At 38.5% G+C, this 15,981-nt stretch overlaps 2 protein-coding genes across 2 annotated transcripts; one reads left to right on the forward strand and one right to left on the reverse strand.

Moving 5' to 3' along the window:
• The first annotated feature begins 8,367 nt into the window (after positions 1 to 8,367).
• LOC133809060 (uncharacterized) lies at positions 8,368 to 10,994 on the forward strand. The gene is made up of 5 exons (XM_062245911.1): positions 8,368 to 8,659; positions 8,770 to 8,891; positions 9,662 to 9,719; positions 9,856 to 9,933; positions 10,482 to 10,994. Exons 1-5 carry the CDS (start codon positions 8,476 to 8,478, stop codon positions 10,673 to 10,675), a joined length of 636 nt encoding a protein of 211 aa, XP_062101895.1. The 5' UTR covers positions 8,368 to 8,475; the 3' UTR covers positions 10,676 to 10,994.
• Positions 10,995 to 12,639: 1,645 nt separating this feature from the next.
• LOC133809076 (aquaporin PIP2-7-like) lies at positions 12,640 to 14,670 on the reverse strand. The gene is made up of 4 exons (XM_062245912.1): positions 14,022 to 14,670; positions 13,420 to 13,715; positions 13,173 to 13,313; positions 12,640 to 13,050 (listed from the first exon to the last, which is right to left on the reverse strand). The coding sequence occupies exons 1-4, from the start codon at positions 14,320 to 14,322 to the stop codon at positions 12,931 to 12,933; spliced, it is 858 nt and encodes a 285-aa protein (XP_062101896.1). The 5' UTR covers positions 14,323 to 14,670; the 3' UTR covers positions 12,640 to 12,930.
• Positions 14,671 to 15,981: the final 1,311 nt, after the last annotated feature.

The following is a 15,981-nucleotide window of genomic DNA, read 5'->3' on the forward strand; positions in this document are numbered from 1 at the left end:
CCCATACCGCAAAAGGCCATGGGGACGTCAACATGGTTAGTTCGGAAGGTGGAGCTCGGGGTATCGTGGCGAATCTCTGGCACTTGTCGCACTTTTTCACGAACTCGAAAGAATCCGTTTTAATGGTTGGCCAGAAATATCCTTGGCGTATAATCTTCTTGGATAGGCTGTGCCCCCCGGTATGATCTCCGCAGAACCCTTCATGAATTTCTTCAATAATCTTCTTTGCCTCGGGGGGAATCACGCATCTGAGCAATGGCATGGAATGCCCTCTTCTGTATAGTCTTCCATCCAGGATGGTGTAACGAGGAAGTTGATACATTAGTTTCCGAGCCTGACTTCGATCTTTTGGAAGAATTCCATTTTCGAGGTATTCAACGATCGGGCTCATCCAGGTCGGTTCTGTCTCGATCATGCACACATCTTCCTTGTCTGGCTCAGTAATGCTGGGTGCTGACAAGTGCTCTACGGGTACAACATTCAGCTCCTCATTTTCGGCGGAGGTGGCGAGGCGAGCTAAGGCATCTGCGTTTGAGTTTTGTTCTCGGGGAACCTGTTCGATTGCATAAAACTCAAAAAACTCCAATGCGCACTTTGCCCTCTCCAGATAAGCTGCCATTTTTGTGCCACGAGCCTGGTACTCTCCCAAGATTTGATTAACTACGAGCTGAGAGTCGCTGTAGCAATGTATAGCTCTGGCCTTGAGTTCCTTTGCTATTCGTAGTCCCGCCAGTAAAGCCTCGTACTCAGCTTCATTATTAGATGCTTTAAAGCCAAACCTTAATGCAGAGTGAAATTTGCTCCCTGCAGGAGTGATCAAAATAACTCCTGCCCCCGCTCCATTTTCATTTGACGACCCGTCGACGTAAAGTTTCCACAGCTCGTGGGCCGTGGTTATTACCTCGTCATCAGCGATGCCGGTGCACTCCACTATGAAATCCGCCAACGCTTGTGCCTTGATGGTCGTCCTCGGATGGTAGGTGATCTTGAATTGTCCGAGTTCAACAGCCCACTTTAGGAGTCGACCAGACGCCTCTGGTTTAGACAAGACTTGCCTTAGTGGTTGATCTGTTAATACGTGGATAGGATGTGCCTGAAAGTAAGGGCGGAGCTTTCGAGATGAGTGGATCAGACTGAGGGCGAGCTTCTCCATCAGTGGATACCTTGACTCTGCCCCCAGTAATCTTTTACTGATATAGTAGACGGGTTTCTGTATTCTCTCTTCCTCTCGGACGAGCACCGCGCTTATCGCGTGTTCGGTAGTTGAGAGGTACAGGAACAGTACTTCTCCCGTCTCAGGCTTTGATAGGATGGGCGGTTCGGCTAGGTGCTTTTTGAGCTCCTGAAAGGCTAGCTCGCACTCATCTGTCCCTTCGAACTTCTTACTTCCTTTCAATAAGTTGAAGAATGGGAGACCGCGGTCTGTTGACTTCGAGATGAACCTGCTCAGAGCTGCCATCCTGCCAGTCAGGCTTTGAACATCTTTATGCTTCCGAGGCGAAGGCATATCGATGAGGGCCTTTATCTTGTCGGGATTAGCCTCGATCCCACGAGAATTGACAATGAAACCCAGAAATTGTCCTGAAGACACCCCAAAAGTGCACTTCTGAGGATTCAACTTCATGTTGTACTTTCTGAGCACGCCAAAGCACTCTTCGAGGTCATCAACATGGTTCTTGTTAAGTTGAGACTTTACAAGCATGTCGTCAACATAAACTTCCATGTTGTTCCCTATTTGCTCTGAGAACATCATGTTTACGAGCCGCTGGTACGTGGCTCCGGCATTCTTGAGTCCGAATAGCATGACATTGTAGCAGTAGAGCCCTTTATCTGTAATGAAGCTCGTATGATCTTGGTCGGGGGCATGCATGGGAATCTGGTTATATCCAGAATAGGCATCCATGAACGACATCAGACCATGCCCCGCCGTGGCATCCACGAGCTGATCAATTCTCGGCAGGGGAAAACAGTCTTTCGGGCAGGCCTTGTTGAGGTCCGAGTAGTCAATGCACGTCCTCCATGTCCCATTGGGTTTCGGGACCAACACTGGATTGGCCACCCAATCAGGGTAAAAAGCGTCCCTTATAAAATTATTTGCTTTCAGCCTGTCCACCTCCTCCTTTAGTGCTTTCTTTCTGTCTTCATCCAGCTGCCTTCGCTTTTGCTGCTTCGGGGGAAAGCTTTTGTCTATATTCAATGCGTGGCTCGCTACATTAGGGCTTATTCCCACCATGTCAGAGTGGGACCACGCGAAGACATCCTGGTTTTTCTTCAGAAAGCAAATTAATTGCTATTTTGATTCGTCTTGGAGGTGTTTCCCGACCTTCACCTTTTTTGAGGGATCAGATTCATCGAGCTGAACCTCTTCGAGCTCCTCCAAAGGTTGGAGGTCAACCTTCTCTTCAATCCTTGGATCGATCTCCTCATCAATTTCTAAAACTATCCCATCTTTATTCTGTATGACAACAAGTGCTTGCGCGCTTGTTTGTTTCTTTCCCCTTAAGGAAATGCTATAGCACTCCCTTCCTGCCAATTGATCTCCTTTCAATGTTCCGACCCCGCTTGGAGTTGGGAACTTAAGGGCTAGATGCCTTACAGATGAAACTGCCCCCAGCCCGACCAGGGCGGGTCTCCCGAGCAATACATTGTAGGCAGATGGTAACTCTACTACCACGAACTCCATCATCTTGGTCACCGAGACTGGATAGTCTCCCAAGGTCACAGGGAGTTCAATGGACCCCATACAGGCGGTTCCTTCTCCAGAAAAGCCTTACAAAGTGGTTGCACAAGCCTTCAGGTCGCGAAGGGAGAGTCCCATTTTTTCTAGGGTTGCTTTATAAAGAATGTTAACTGAGCTCCCATTATCTATGAGAACTCGGCGCACTCTTTTGTTGGCAAGCTGTAGGGTGATGACGAGTGGATCATGATGAGGGAACTGGACGTGGGAGGCATCCTCCTTGGTGAAGGTTATAGGCTGAGTTTCAACCCTTTGGCTTTTTGGTGCCCTTGGTTCGGGTTCATATGGAGACCCGTCCCCTGTCTTCAGCTCATTCACATATCGTTTTTGAGCATTTCTGCCCCCTCCTGTGAGATGAGGACCTCCCGAGATGGTTATTACGTCCTCTCCATCTATCGGCGGAGGCCTGTCCTCATCCCGAGATCGGGAGTTATTATTCTGTGCTGTCGGAAGCGCGGCTACTCTCTGGCTAGCAGTAGCCTGTCCAGTATTCTGGTTTTTGACATACTGCCGGAAATAACCTCTCGAGATCAATCCTTCGATCTCGTCCTTCATCTGTCGGCACTCATCAGTTGTGTGGCCGGTGTCCCTATGAAATCGACAATACTTGCTGGAGTCCCTCTTGGACTTTTGATTCCTCATAGGGTCCGGACGCCTGAAGGGGACCTGGTTTTCATTAGCCAGGTATATGTTTTCCCGAGACTCGTTGAGCTCGGTGTGCACTTTATATACGGAGAAATACCTTTCTCCTTTTTTCTTCTTTCCTCCATCAACCTCGGGATTATTTCCCTCGCTCTTTTTCCTCTTGGAGGGATTCTCCGAGGTAGGCTGCGTAGCTGCTGGGTCAACCGAGGTTGAGGCGGAGTTAATGTTTATCGTTGTAGTTTCGGTCTGCGAGGTCGCCTTGAGTGTTGACCTCGCCTCCTCTACATTGACAAATCTCTGCGCCCGTCTGTTAAACTCGGTTATCGACCTCACCGGTTTCCCTTGCATGTCATCCCAAAGGGCACTCCCGGGCAAAACACCAGCTCGAATGGCCATCAAATGCCCACTGTCATCCACGTCTCGAGCTCGGGCGACCTCTAGATTAAATCTTGTCAGGTAGCTCTTTAGTGTTTCGCCCGGTTGTTGTCGGACGTTAGTCAAAGTGGATGCTTCAGGTCTGACTCCCACCATAGCTCAGAACTGCTTCTTGAAGTCTCTAGACAATTGATCCCACGAAGTTATAGAGTGTCTCTTGTACTTCTCGAACCAACTCTTGGCAGGCCCGACCAATGATGTCGGAAACAACATACATCTGAGCTCGTAACCCACGTTACTAGCTCTCATGATAGTGTTGAATGTACTCAGATGGCTGCATGGGTCGGTTTTTCCTTCAAACGCTGGGACGTGAGGAATCTGGAACCCTTGGGGGAACTGAGTGTTAGAAATATTGGGAGCAAATGGCTCGAGCTCCTCATCAGAGTCCTCATATCGACCGTTCCCTCGTTCATTCTTCAAAAGCCTAAAGGCTTTTTCGAGCTGATCGATCCTTTCTTGTACTGGGTCCTTAGGCGGTGTTTGGAGTTGATAGTCATTAATCGCGATCCCAGGCTCGCGTCTTCGTGAGGGATCTCTACGCCCATTCAGATGATTCCTAAGATCCGGGTTTGTCTGATCTCCCTTTCCCCTGCTCTGATTCAGGTGATTGCGCAGGTCGGGATGGCTCTTGTGATTTCCAGTATTTTTACGACCCCGGTCGTGTTTACTGACAGACCTAGTTTCTCCAGACTCATCACTAGTGAAACTCATCGATCGGTCATTTCGTGGTGGATCCTTTCTACGTCGCCTTGTCCCTGCAGTGCGAGATCGGGACGTCTGACTTCTCTCGGATGGCGCGCCTTTCCGCCCCTGGAACGTCTCCCTGTTTTCTTGTCTTTCCCCTGTACGCCCTTGATCCTGATCTCGATAAGGTTGAGCGTTCCTGCGGGGAGGTGAAGGATATCTTATGGGAGACGGAGGAAACCGTATAGGTGACGGTGGTTGCCGTCCTTGCCTCGGCCTGGAGGGTCCAGAATTTGCCCGAGATGGGCCAGTTGCGTTTGGTGCACTACCAGGAACCTGAGTCCGAGCCTCGGCAGGAACTCGGTTGTTCTCAGTTCCTGCAGGCACTTCCACAGGTGGATTAGGCGGGACCCGAGCTCGGGTACTCCTCTGAGGCCTAGAAGGAGCAGATGGCTCTGTTGGTGCTGGAGGTTGCGCTGGCCTCCTTGTGGTAGCATTTTTTCGTGGACGCCCACGGGGCCTCCGGGGAGGAACGTGCACGTCCCTTGGAGGAGGGACTTGGTCTTCGCGCGGAAGCGAGGGCTGAGCCACCTGCGCTTCCGCGGCTATCCTAGTCAACTCCTCGTTACGTTTGTTGGCATCTGCCAGCAGTTGTTTCAGCTGCCGATTCTCTAATTCTACAATAGGGACATAACGCTCAGGGTTATAATACATGTCCTCATCCCTTGGTTGTGGAGGTGGTCCCCGGGAATCGGAGGACCCACTCCTTTCTTCAGCGTCCGGGTTCTCCATCGGTTGTTTTCCAGGACGCCTTGGGTAATTTTCTTCAGGAGTGTTCTGATTGTTTGTAGCCATGAATCTCTCTGGGATGGATGCTTGAGGCTCTCAATGAAAGCACCAAACTGTTGACGCCGTTTTTCGTCAACAGATAAAAGAAGAGAGCACGTAAACAATTAAAGACAATAGCTAAAACAAACAAACGAATCAGACACACGGTTTTTACGTGGTTCAGCAGTTAAATCTGCCTAGTCCACGAGTCTCTGTTATTAATCTCAAGATTATCTCTGAACAATTCTTTAGCATGAATTCTCCAGAGTTTTCTCTCAAGGATCAGAAATTCGGTCCTTTACAATGGTGCCTGACTTCTCTATTTATAGGGAAGGATGCAGAATACTATCCCACATATTTTGGGTAGTTACTCTTTTGTGAATAAAAATAAATGGCCTTAAATGCCAATAATCAGATATAAAAGGAAACGTTCCCCAAAGATCAGGAAACGCATAACTGACTAAATAATATCCCACGATTTTTGGGGATTTACATCAATAAATGAGGATCATATCCCATATCTACAACACTTGTAGATATTCAAGGTAATCATAGCGTATCTCCAAGGCTTCAGCATCTAAGGTTTCACGTCATTGTGCGAGCCACTGACATTTCCCGAGTTGACATTTCTTTCGAGATGGCATATCGAGCTCGAGATCTCTGCTCCGAAGTTGTTCCTGAAGATGAGGGGCTCACAGAGCTATCCTTCGAGATCGAGATCATTTCGAGGTCACCATATTCGAGGTCTGTATCATACTTTGTAGGCTCCGATTTACAATCGTAGAGCATACCCTAACCCTCACGAGACCATTTAATGCGAACTCAGCTTTCGAGGTCATATTTGCTATGGCTCGAAATCTGGGTATAACAGAAATTAAACAACAAAATGGGGTTTACAAAATAAATCTGAAATATTAATAATAAGATATGATTTTGAAAAATCAAATCTTATTATTAATATTACCCTAGCTATTTTTGTGTATAGTCAAAATGCTCATTTTCTAAAATACCACAAAAACATGAGCTTTAAAGCTCAAAATGACAATTTTACAAACCCAATACCCACAAAATATGGCTGGTGACACAAAAGGGTTTTGACCCACTTTCATCCAATGAGGGTGTGCCACGTAGGCAGCTGTTGGGAGATGTCGGATTGGGCTTGCTGGGCCTTTGGGTCACGTTGGGAGCTAGATGCTCAATGTTTGATGTGTTGGAGGTTGAAGGGAGTTGGGCCGTTGATGTTGGAGTGAAGGCTGGGCCTTAAGATATATGTTGGGGTCTGTTAATTGGTGAGGCAAGTTACTGAAGCCACATTCACGTTGAAGGAAGATATGCATATATGTGCATATGGTCAATGCAGGTGGAGACAGGTGGCGCAAGCTGGAGGAGCTGCCTGGGACACGTGGCAGGCTGGGAGTGCGACAAGTGGCTGCTGGAGAGAAGGGAAAGCTTTGGGCCTGTGGTGCTTTGGGCCGAATTTCTGGGCTTCAATTTTTGCAAAAATGCCAACTTTTTCTCCTTTATTTCTTTATTTTTTCTTTCTTTTCTTTATGCCAAAATGCACTTTAATTCCTACAAAATAACAATAAATTAAATTCTAATAAAATATTTTCATTTATAAAATAAATCATATTAATTCCATGAAAATATTAATTAAAACTTAATTTATTTTGACAATTAAAATCAACAAATGTACATTTTTCACCACTAATCAATATGTTGACCTTTTGTTTTATTTTTTTATCTTAATTTTTAATAAGAATTTAGGTATATCAAATAATATAATAATAAAAGTAATAATAATTATAGTTACTACCTTCAATAAAATAAAATAAAATAAAATAAAACAAGGTAGATTAATTTATTTTTATTTAAAATGAATATATTTATTAATATTAAAATTAATATTTATACAATTACTCAAAAAATAAATAAATATTTATACAAGTTACAATATGCTGTTAATTAAAATTAATATTAATAACTATATGTCACAATATTATTATTCTTTATAAAAATATTATATATATATTTTTTAAATTATAACTAGTCAAGTCTAAACACTCAATGTTGAACCAAAATCATAATATAACCAAAGTTTCAAGTTTTGTTACAAAAATATATTTAAAGTTAAAAAATTAGTTTTGTAAATCTTTGTAATAATCATGTTAACTAAATTTATAAATATTTATGTAGATGTGAGTTACAAAAATAAATTTTTTTGTTGTGAAATTAGTTTTGTAAATTGTTGTAACAAAAATGTAAAACTTGTTTTAAAAAAATATTGTATTTCACCACTATATTCAATAAGGTGTTTTATAAATAATGAATATCTTAAATTTGTATTTTTAAGTTGTATAGCATAAATATGATGGTTCATGTAATTTTTTGGTACAATATTGTAATAATATGGAAAAGTATAATATTTTTATGTATATTTTGTTTATGATTTCTTAATTATAAAATATTTTTGTGAATGTCAGTTACAAAAATATCTTTCTTAGTTGTAAAACTAGATTTGTAAACTATTGTTACAAAAATAAAAAATTTAGTTACGAATTTGTTTGTAAGATTTATCTACAAAAAAACAAAAAAAAAATCTACAATTCTATTACTGATTTTATAAATATTATTTACAAACATGTAACAGATATTTACAAGTTTGTAACAGATATTTGCTAGTTTGTAAACGTTGATCACAAAAAATTGTATTTTACAGCTTTTATTTATTATTTTGTCACTCCATATTTACAATTTTGCCATTCTGTGTTTTTATACAAAAATTCCGTATTTTTTTTGTAATGTATCGTATTTTTCAGATTTTTTTTTTAAGTTTTAGTGTATTTTTTTGTAGATTTCCCGTTAATAAATGACCTCGCAACTCATTTCTCCCATGGCGCCGCGCCCTTAGCAATTCATTTCACCATGGGCACTTGGCAATTCTCTAAACAAAGTAGTAACCTAATTAACGGCCCAATAATACTATACTGCGACTACATGGGCTCCACACATAAGCTATCCTTTAATACACGTACTCTATTATGCCGTAGCTTCTCGATTGACCCCTAATCCTCCATTCTTCGTCTTCGTTTCAAATTACTCTGTCAATCACTGACCTCACTCCGACCTCGCAACTCACTCCTCCCATGGCGCTCGCTCACTTCCTTCCGGCCATTCCCCTTGAAACCTCAAGGCACCCGAAAACTTCGATTCCCCCATTGTCTTCTTCCAAGCGTCTGCTATCTGTACCTTTCTCCTCTGCTTTTCTCAGGTCCAGAGCTTCTTCTCAAGTCTCTATCTTTACCGGGCTCGGTCGGATTGGCCGTTTAGGTAATTTCCTTTATCTCGTTTTCTCTCGCTTTCAATAAAAGTATCATTTTTTTTTTCAACTTCTCTTTCTAGCTACTGACTTGTTTTGTGTGTAAATTAATTTATATCAGCAAAAGCTCAGTCTCAAGAAGCTGATGTGAGCTCAGCTTCTGCTGATGCCTTTACTGGGTTCAAGCATCTGCTCTTGCCAATTACAGACCGAAAACCGTTTCTTTCTGAAGGAACAAGACAGGTGACCTGAAACTTCCTTAAGGGCTTTCTTGTTTTATTCTTTCTGAAATTTTCCTAACTTCATTATTTTAATTCATTTCAATTTATGTATCTTTGGGTGGCTGTTGGTTTTTTTAGTGTCAACTTTGGTCCATTTTTGGATATTGGTTACACAATGAACTTGTTTTTTTTTTCCTGTGTATTGGAAAAATGAATGAGATTGCAATTAAATATATATATAGGTGTGTGTGTGATAGGAAAATTGAAGAGAACAAGGATTTTGTATGTGTGTGGGTGGGTGTTCAGGAGAGAAAAGTGATTGATGTTTCATAAAAATGGATCCAAACTTATGGTTTGATCAACAACTGTTGGCTTAGGAATTTACAAGATCAACTATAGTTGCAAGGCACTGTTGCTCAAGTTTCGTTGAATTGATGAACCTTCACATATTAAAACTATCCTAATTGTAAACAGATCTGAGTGTACTGTGTAGTGAGGTGAACTTTTACCTAAGAAATCCATCATCCTAATTCTATTGCTTGGTCGAATTTCCCTCTACTGCATACATTAAATGAACACTTTTTTGTGTGTGCCTGTGTGTTTACTGTTATGGATCCTGGATATATGTTGTGCATAAGTCACCATTAATGAGATTATAATATCCTTGTTGAAAGTTTGGTGAAAGATTTACAAGTATGCTGTTTTTTTAAAATCCTTTTGCAGCAATGTTCTTGAACAACCCATTGTTTCTTTCTGAGTCTGCCTGCTCACCCTTGCTTGTAAAATTTACAGGCTATAGCAACCACTGCTTCTTTGGCGAAGAAGTATGGGGCTGACATCACTGTTGTGGGTATGTGTGCTGAACTTTGTTCATAATATTCTCTATTTGGTAAATTGGAAACTGAGTTGTTGAGGCATCACCCCCACCCTTTCATGAAGCTTTTTAAGAAGATTTCAAGGAACATAGAACTTAATGTTCTTTGCAGTTATTGATGAAAGGCAGAAAGACTCCTTGCCAGAGCATGAGAACCAGCTCTCTAGCATCCGATGGCATCTTTCTGAAGGTTAGTGCACTCTCTTGTTACTACAAATGTTTATTTAAGGTCTGATACATTTAAAATTAAAGAAAATATAGCATACTGAATGCGCTTGGATATGGAGTCTTATTCATGCAAAGTGTCTTTTAGAAGCATGTAATGAAGTCTTCTCCTTAGCTTCATCATATCATTATGTCTAGAAAACATAATGAAGTCTTTCATTAATAAATTGAACCAAAAAGCTAGATTGCAAATTGGGCATCTAAAACAGTGGTGAACGAACCTTTTGCCCCCATGATGTTATCTCCTTTTTTTCTTTCTTTCTTCTCTGACTTAAATTTATACTAGACCTTTTCAAATAAGAGCTTCTCACCTTTGTAGTTGGTGAGTAGTTTTGCTGATTACTGCTTTCATTTTTTTTATTTTATTGGATGAACTATGTTATTATATGTATACGTTGTATGTTTTTAACAAGATTTGCACAAACATGTGTTGAAATATCAGTAATCCAACCCTTTGAAAACATTTATTCATATGCTTGTGTGCATGCGTGTGTGTGTTTATATATATGATAGGTGGATTCCAGGAATTCAAATTGTTAGAAAGACTAGGGGAGGGCGCTAAGCCAACGGCCATCATTGGGGAGGTTGCTGATGACCTTAATCTGGATTTAGTGGTTATAAGCATGGAAGCCATTCATTCCAAACATGTGGATGCAAACCTACTAGCTGAGTTCATTCCTTGCCCTGTCATTCTTTTACCATTGTAAACTGTTGTAACCTTTCAGATCTAAAGGATTTACTTTTATAGCATCTTTGATCTCCATTTCTTTGTTCAGACTTCATAGAGAGAGAGAGAGAGAGACCTTTTGCTATCTGTGTCATTTGTCAATATTGCTTGCTCTGATTGGGAATGGTTGTGTTGTGGTAGCTGTGTTTGAGACTTTGGAGAGTTAAAAACTTTAAACATAGCGGTGGCTCCAAGTTAAGGAGGTTGTTTCTCTTATAGCTTGTAAATTTATTGGAAATGTGTGTCCTAATAATCCCCAATCAAGCACCAAGTGATAAGTCGTTTTACTTCTTTATTTACTGGATAGCCTCTTTTACTAGTGTTTCTTTCATCCTAGCCATCTTTGTTCCTACTTCCTAGTATCAATTGTCCAAGAATTGTGTTCTTATTATCGTTATTGTTTTAAAACATAATATATTTTTGAGTGAAGTGTGTTCTGTACCAATAATTATGATGTTTGAAAACTTAATGAGACTGATCCTACAAAAGTTATAGATTTTACAAATTAGTTGTTTGTTAAAAGGTTGTCGTTTTTAAATGTATGTCTTGTCAAACTTAAGTTTCTTTTTTTTAATGGATTGTCAAACTGAAAGGTAGGACTAGGAGTGACAATATATGATAATATACTTGAAACCCGTACAATTAGGGTTCAACGGGTTCAATTATAAATGAAATTTGTTTAATATTATTAAAATATTAAATATTATAACTTAAATTTATAATATTTAATATTTTTAGTAGCTGAATTTTAATTTTTTTTATAAGTAACATATTACATGGATGTGTCAATAAAGTATATATATATATTAAAAAAAATGTTTATTAAAATTTGCTGAATTAATAAGTTAAATAATAGATGTATGTAATTCTTACTAAATTGAACAAAACTTATTTAAATAAAGGACTAAATATGTCGTGTTTTAGATTATATATTTATTAAACATAACGTGTTGCGGTTGGATTGTCATATATATATTATCTACGTACTTGGAAGGAGTAAATTCACATTTATTTAGTAAAACTGGATTACTATTTTTTTTTTAAATATATATAATAGAATAAATTATACTAGCATATATAAATATTTATATTAATAATTTTTATATATATGATATATAAATACAATATTGGTATAGATATATGTATATTTATATGACTACATAATATATATATATAAATTATAATAATATTTAAAAAAAAATTAATAATAAAAATAAAATAAGAATAAAAAAAGTCATAGTATAGATAATAATATATATACATTAATTATTTTTAATTTCTAATGTATTTCGCAATGCCTTTTAGTAAATTTGATGAAGAAAAATAGTTTCAATCATTTGATAAAAGTTGAACTATCACACAAATTTATAAGATAAAAAAATTATATATATGTTTTTATTATTTTTAAATAAATATGATTTAATTATTTAAATTATAATAAAATATATTAAAAATATCATATTTTAATTAATTAATTAATTTTTATTTAAGCTTATGTTTGTTCTAGTTTTTGAATTTGGCACTGACAACAAGAGATTATATAATATATGTTTAATATAATATTAATATTATACGTGAATTTTAAATTTAAGTTTGTCGCTAATTGATAATATATTATATTATATATTTAATATGATATTATTTTATTATTTTTAAATAATTATTTTAATTTATTTAATTATTTGTTTATTTAATTTTATCAAAGTTTAAGTCATTATTATAAAAGAGATATAGACAATTACAAGATACAATTATGACATCTGAATTCTGAATTATCATCTCTAGTGGAAGCGTAAGGATATGAATTCTGTTGGTATTACGTCCTTCAATTATTGTCGTTTTTACAATACTTTGTCGTGTTAAATACATTGTGTTTCCGGTCTTTTTTTATAGAAAATTATAAATATTTATTAGTGTAACGATCTTTTATTCTCTCTCTTTTTTTTTTTTCATTAATCGCTCCATTAGTCCATTGCTTTGGTGAAGTTTTTGTCGTTCGTCCATCCCATCTCTGCAATCTTTATTATAAACTACCATGCAATTTTAACTCGTTGACTAATTATGAAGATGATATTTATTTATAACGCGATATGATAAATTATAGAATTGATAAGGGAAAAATCATACAGATACAGAAAATTAACCATAGGCTAACAATAAATTAATCAAGTTAAATACACGTGACCATTAAAAAAAACTAATAATAGCATAGAATTTTGAAGGAAACACCATATCTCAGTTGCTGGGTTTGCTGCGGAACGACCCCAATGCTTTAATGGTTGATGCTCTCAGCACATATTGGTGATACACTGCTGCTGCCAGTGCCCCAATGAATGGTCCAACCCAGAAAATCCACTGCTCATCACAAAAACACACAATGTCTCAATACATCATGTAAAAGCTAGTTACTTTATAAACACATTTATATTATATGTAATGTACCGTACGTAACATGGTAGTTATTAATTATATTATACCTGATCGTCCCAAGCTTTCTCGTTGTTGAAAATGACTGCAGCGCCAAAGCTCCTAGCAGGGTTGATGCCAGTGCCGGTAATAGGGATAGTAGCCAAGTGAACCATAAACACGGCAAACCCAATTGGTAAGGGAGCCAAAACCTGAACCCAAATCCAAACCACATACGCACGTTCATTAATTAGGATAACTTAGATGATTGGCATTAAAATATGCAATGCATGAGGTTTTGAGGCATTTTAGACTTACAGGCACGTGGGAGTCACGTGCGCTTCTCTTTGGGTCGGTGGCTGAGAAAACGGTGTAAACAAGCACAAAAGTACCAATGATTTCAGCGCCCAAAGCTGTGCCTTTGGAGTAGCCAGGGGCAATGGTGTTGGCTCCACCTCCGAAGGTGTTATAGTCGTGCTTCATGAAGGCTTTCACTAATCCCACGCCGCTTATGGCTCCCAAGCACTGTGCCACCATGTACGCCACCGCTCGCACCAACGATACCTTTCTCGCCAGGAACAGCCCCAGTGTTACTGCTGGGTTGATATGACCACCTGAGGAAAAAGTTTCAATACAGTTATACTAATTTAACCAAACCCACTTCTAATCATGTTCTCAACTACTTAAAAGTGCAAGCTTAATTACAAAAGGTGATAATTAATCAAGTGATGATTGGTTTTTCAAAGGCTTTAAACTTAATTACAAAGTTTATACACCAAACCTATTTCTAATAATCTAGCGGTGCAACTACAACAAAAATTAGACCAAACCCTTTTGTTATCATAGTCACAACTACTTAAAGTACTAGCTAGCAGTTGACTCCATAAATATATATGTAAATTAATAATGTTAATATATACCAGAAATTCCAGCAGTGCAGTAAACAAGAACGAAGATCATGCCCCCAAAGGCCCAAGCAATGCCAAGAAGACCAACTCCATCACAGTCGTTGGGTTGTTTCTTGTGGCCTATGACTGTAGCTACTGAGACATAAAGGAAAAGGAGTGTAGCTATGAACTCAGCTATAAGAGCTCTGTAAAACGACCAACGTTTTAGCTCTGCCACGTCTAGTAGAGGAACTGGGGGTGGTTCTACGTAGTCTCTCCTCCCTTGCTGCTCCTCTATTTGTTGGGATTCTTCATTCACTTCTGGCTTTGACATTTTTGCCAAATAACTCTCTTAAACTTTGTTCTTTTTTGCTTTTTTTTTTTTCTGTGCCTTTATGTCTATTAGCGAATGAGATTTTATATAGAGGACTAAAAGACAGGGGTTTGTATGGATTAACGGAATATTATATGTATATTAATTTAGTATGAAAGGAAAAGGTATAAGAATAGTAGGATGTAATATGTATAACATTGTATATACAGCAAGACCATGTGATGTCTACGTTGTCATTGGTTGTGAGTTTGCTGTCCAATCAAACACTAACATAGCATTATAAACATATCTAATAAGAACTATTTTTTTAAACTCCAAATTCATGGAATTAGTATATGGTAATTTCAATGTTAAAAACATGGCCAATTTAGTGGGCATAACATAAGTAAGTTTCTGCTCTATTTTTACTATGTTATTACATTATTCAAGATTCAAATTTTGAATTTTCTTTAAAAAGTAGTTCCACTTGATCAATATGAAATTGTTTTGTCATTTCTTTATTATTATTATTGACAATAGAGGTAAATTAACAACAACAATAATTATATAGATTAGTGTTTAGGTATGGTTTGATCATTAGTTGGAATAGACAATGAAACTAATCCCTCGCTTTGGAACCTTTTGGAGATTATTTTATTCTGTATGGATTTTGAAGAATTTCTTTTAGAGAAACTATAACAAAATATTATGAGTTAATAAGTCTTGGAATAAGAAAGTCAAAAGTTTGATAAGTAAATTTTATGGAGACGTAGATTTCTTTTCCTTGTGATATCTTTCCCAAAAAAAATCCAAAATTCACATCACAAACATAGCCGAAGGCCTGAAGAGAAATAACTTTAAGAGATAATCGAGAGAATAAAAAGTTGGACAAAATCAAGTAATATTATTAAATGTTGATAAAGAATATTGCTAACAGGCATTAATGGTATTCAACACCACCTTATATGGCATACAATCATTGCCAATCAACATTAGGTGGTGTTGGGCAAGATAGGTGTCCTATAACAATGCTAAAAAATAAATGTTTAACACAATAAGAATGAACAAGGGGTAGAATGTGTTTCGCATGCAGCTTGTTGTTAGAAACAACCATGGTAAGGTCATTCGGGATTGCTCTCTATTTAGACATATTCAGTGTGCCCCTCTGATAGCCAAGCTCCTGGCCATTCGGACTATCCTGTCCTTGAAGTGGTCCATCTAATGGATCTGCCCATAGCTTCTTTTAGGGGTGCACATCTAGACCCGAAAACCTGAAGGATCCGTCCGACCCGCATCTGGAAAACCAGAAAAAAAAATGACAGAACTTGTCTGTTTGGGTAGGGTCGGGCTCAACCCGACTAAGTAATCAGGTCAGGTTTGGGTGGCCTAATTTACATGCTTCGGTACACCCGAACCCGACCGATAATTGATTTTTTTTCTTCAGTTTTTACTTTTTAGATTAAAATTTAAAAAATAAAATAAAAAACAAAACCCTAAAATTAAAAGTTTAGAATCCCTACCCTAACCCCAAAATCAACCCGACCCCCCCCCCCCCCCCCCCCCCCCCCCCTCTCTTCCTTCCTCTTCTCCCTCTCTCTGTCGGCTCTCTCCCTCATCGGCGCCACCCACCCACCCACCTACCAGACCACCACCAACCACAGCCCCTTCTTCTCTTCTCTG

The sequence above is a fragment of the Humulus lupulus genome, chromosome 1 (genome assembly GCF_963169125.1).
Source record: "Humulus lupulus chromosome 1, drHumLupu1.1, whole genome shotgun sequence".
Classification (NCBI taxonomy): domain Eukaryota; kingdom Viridiplantae; phylum Streptophyta; class Magnoliopsida; order Rosales; family Cannabaceae; genus Humulus; species Humulus lupulus.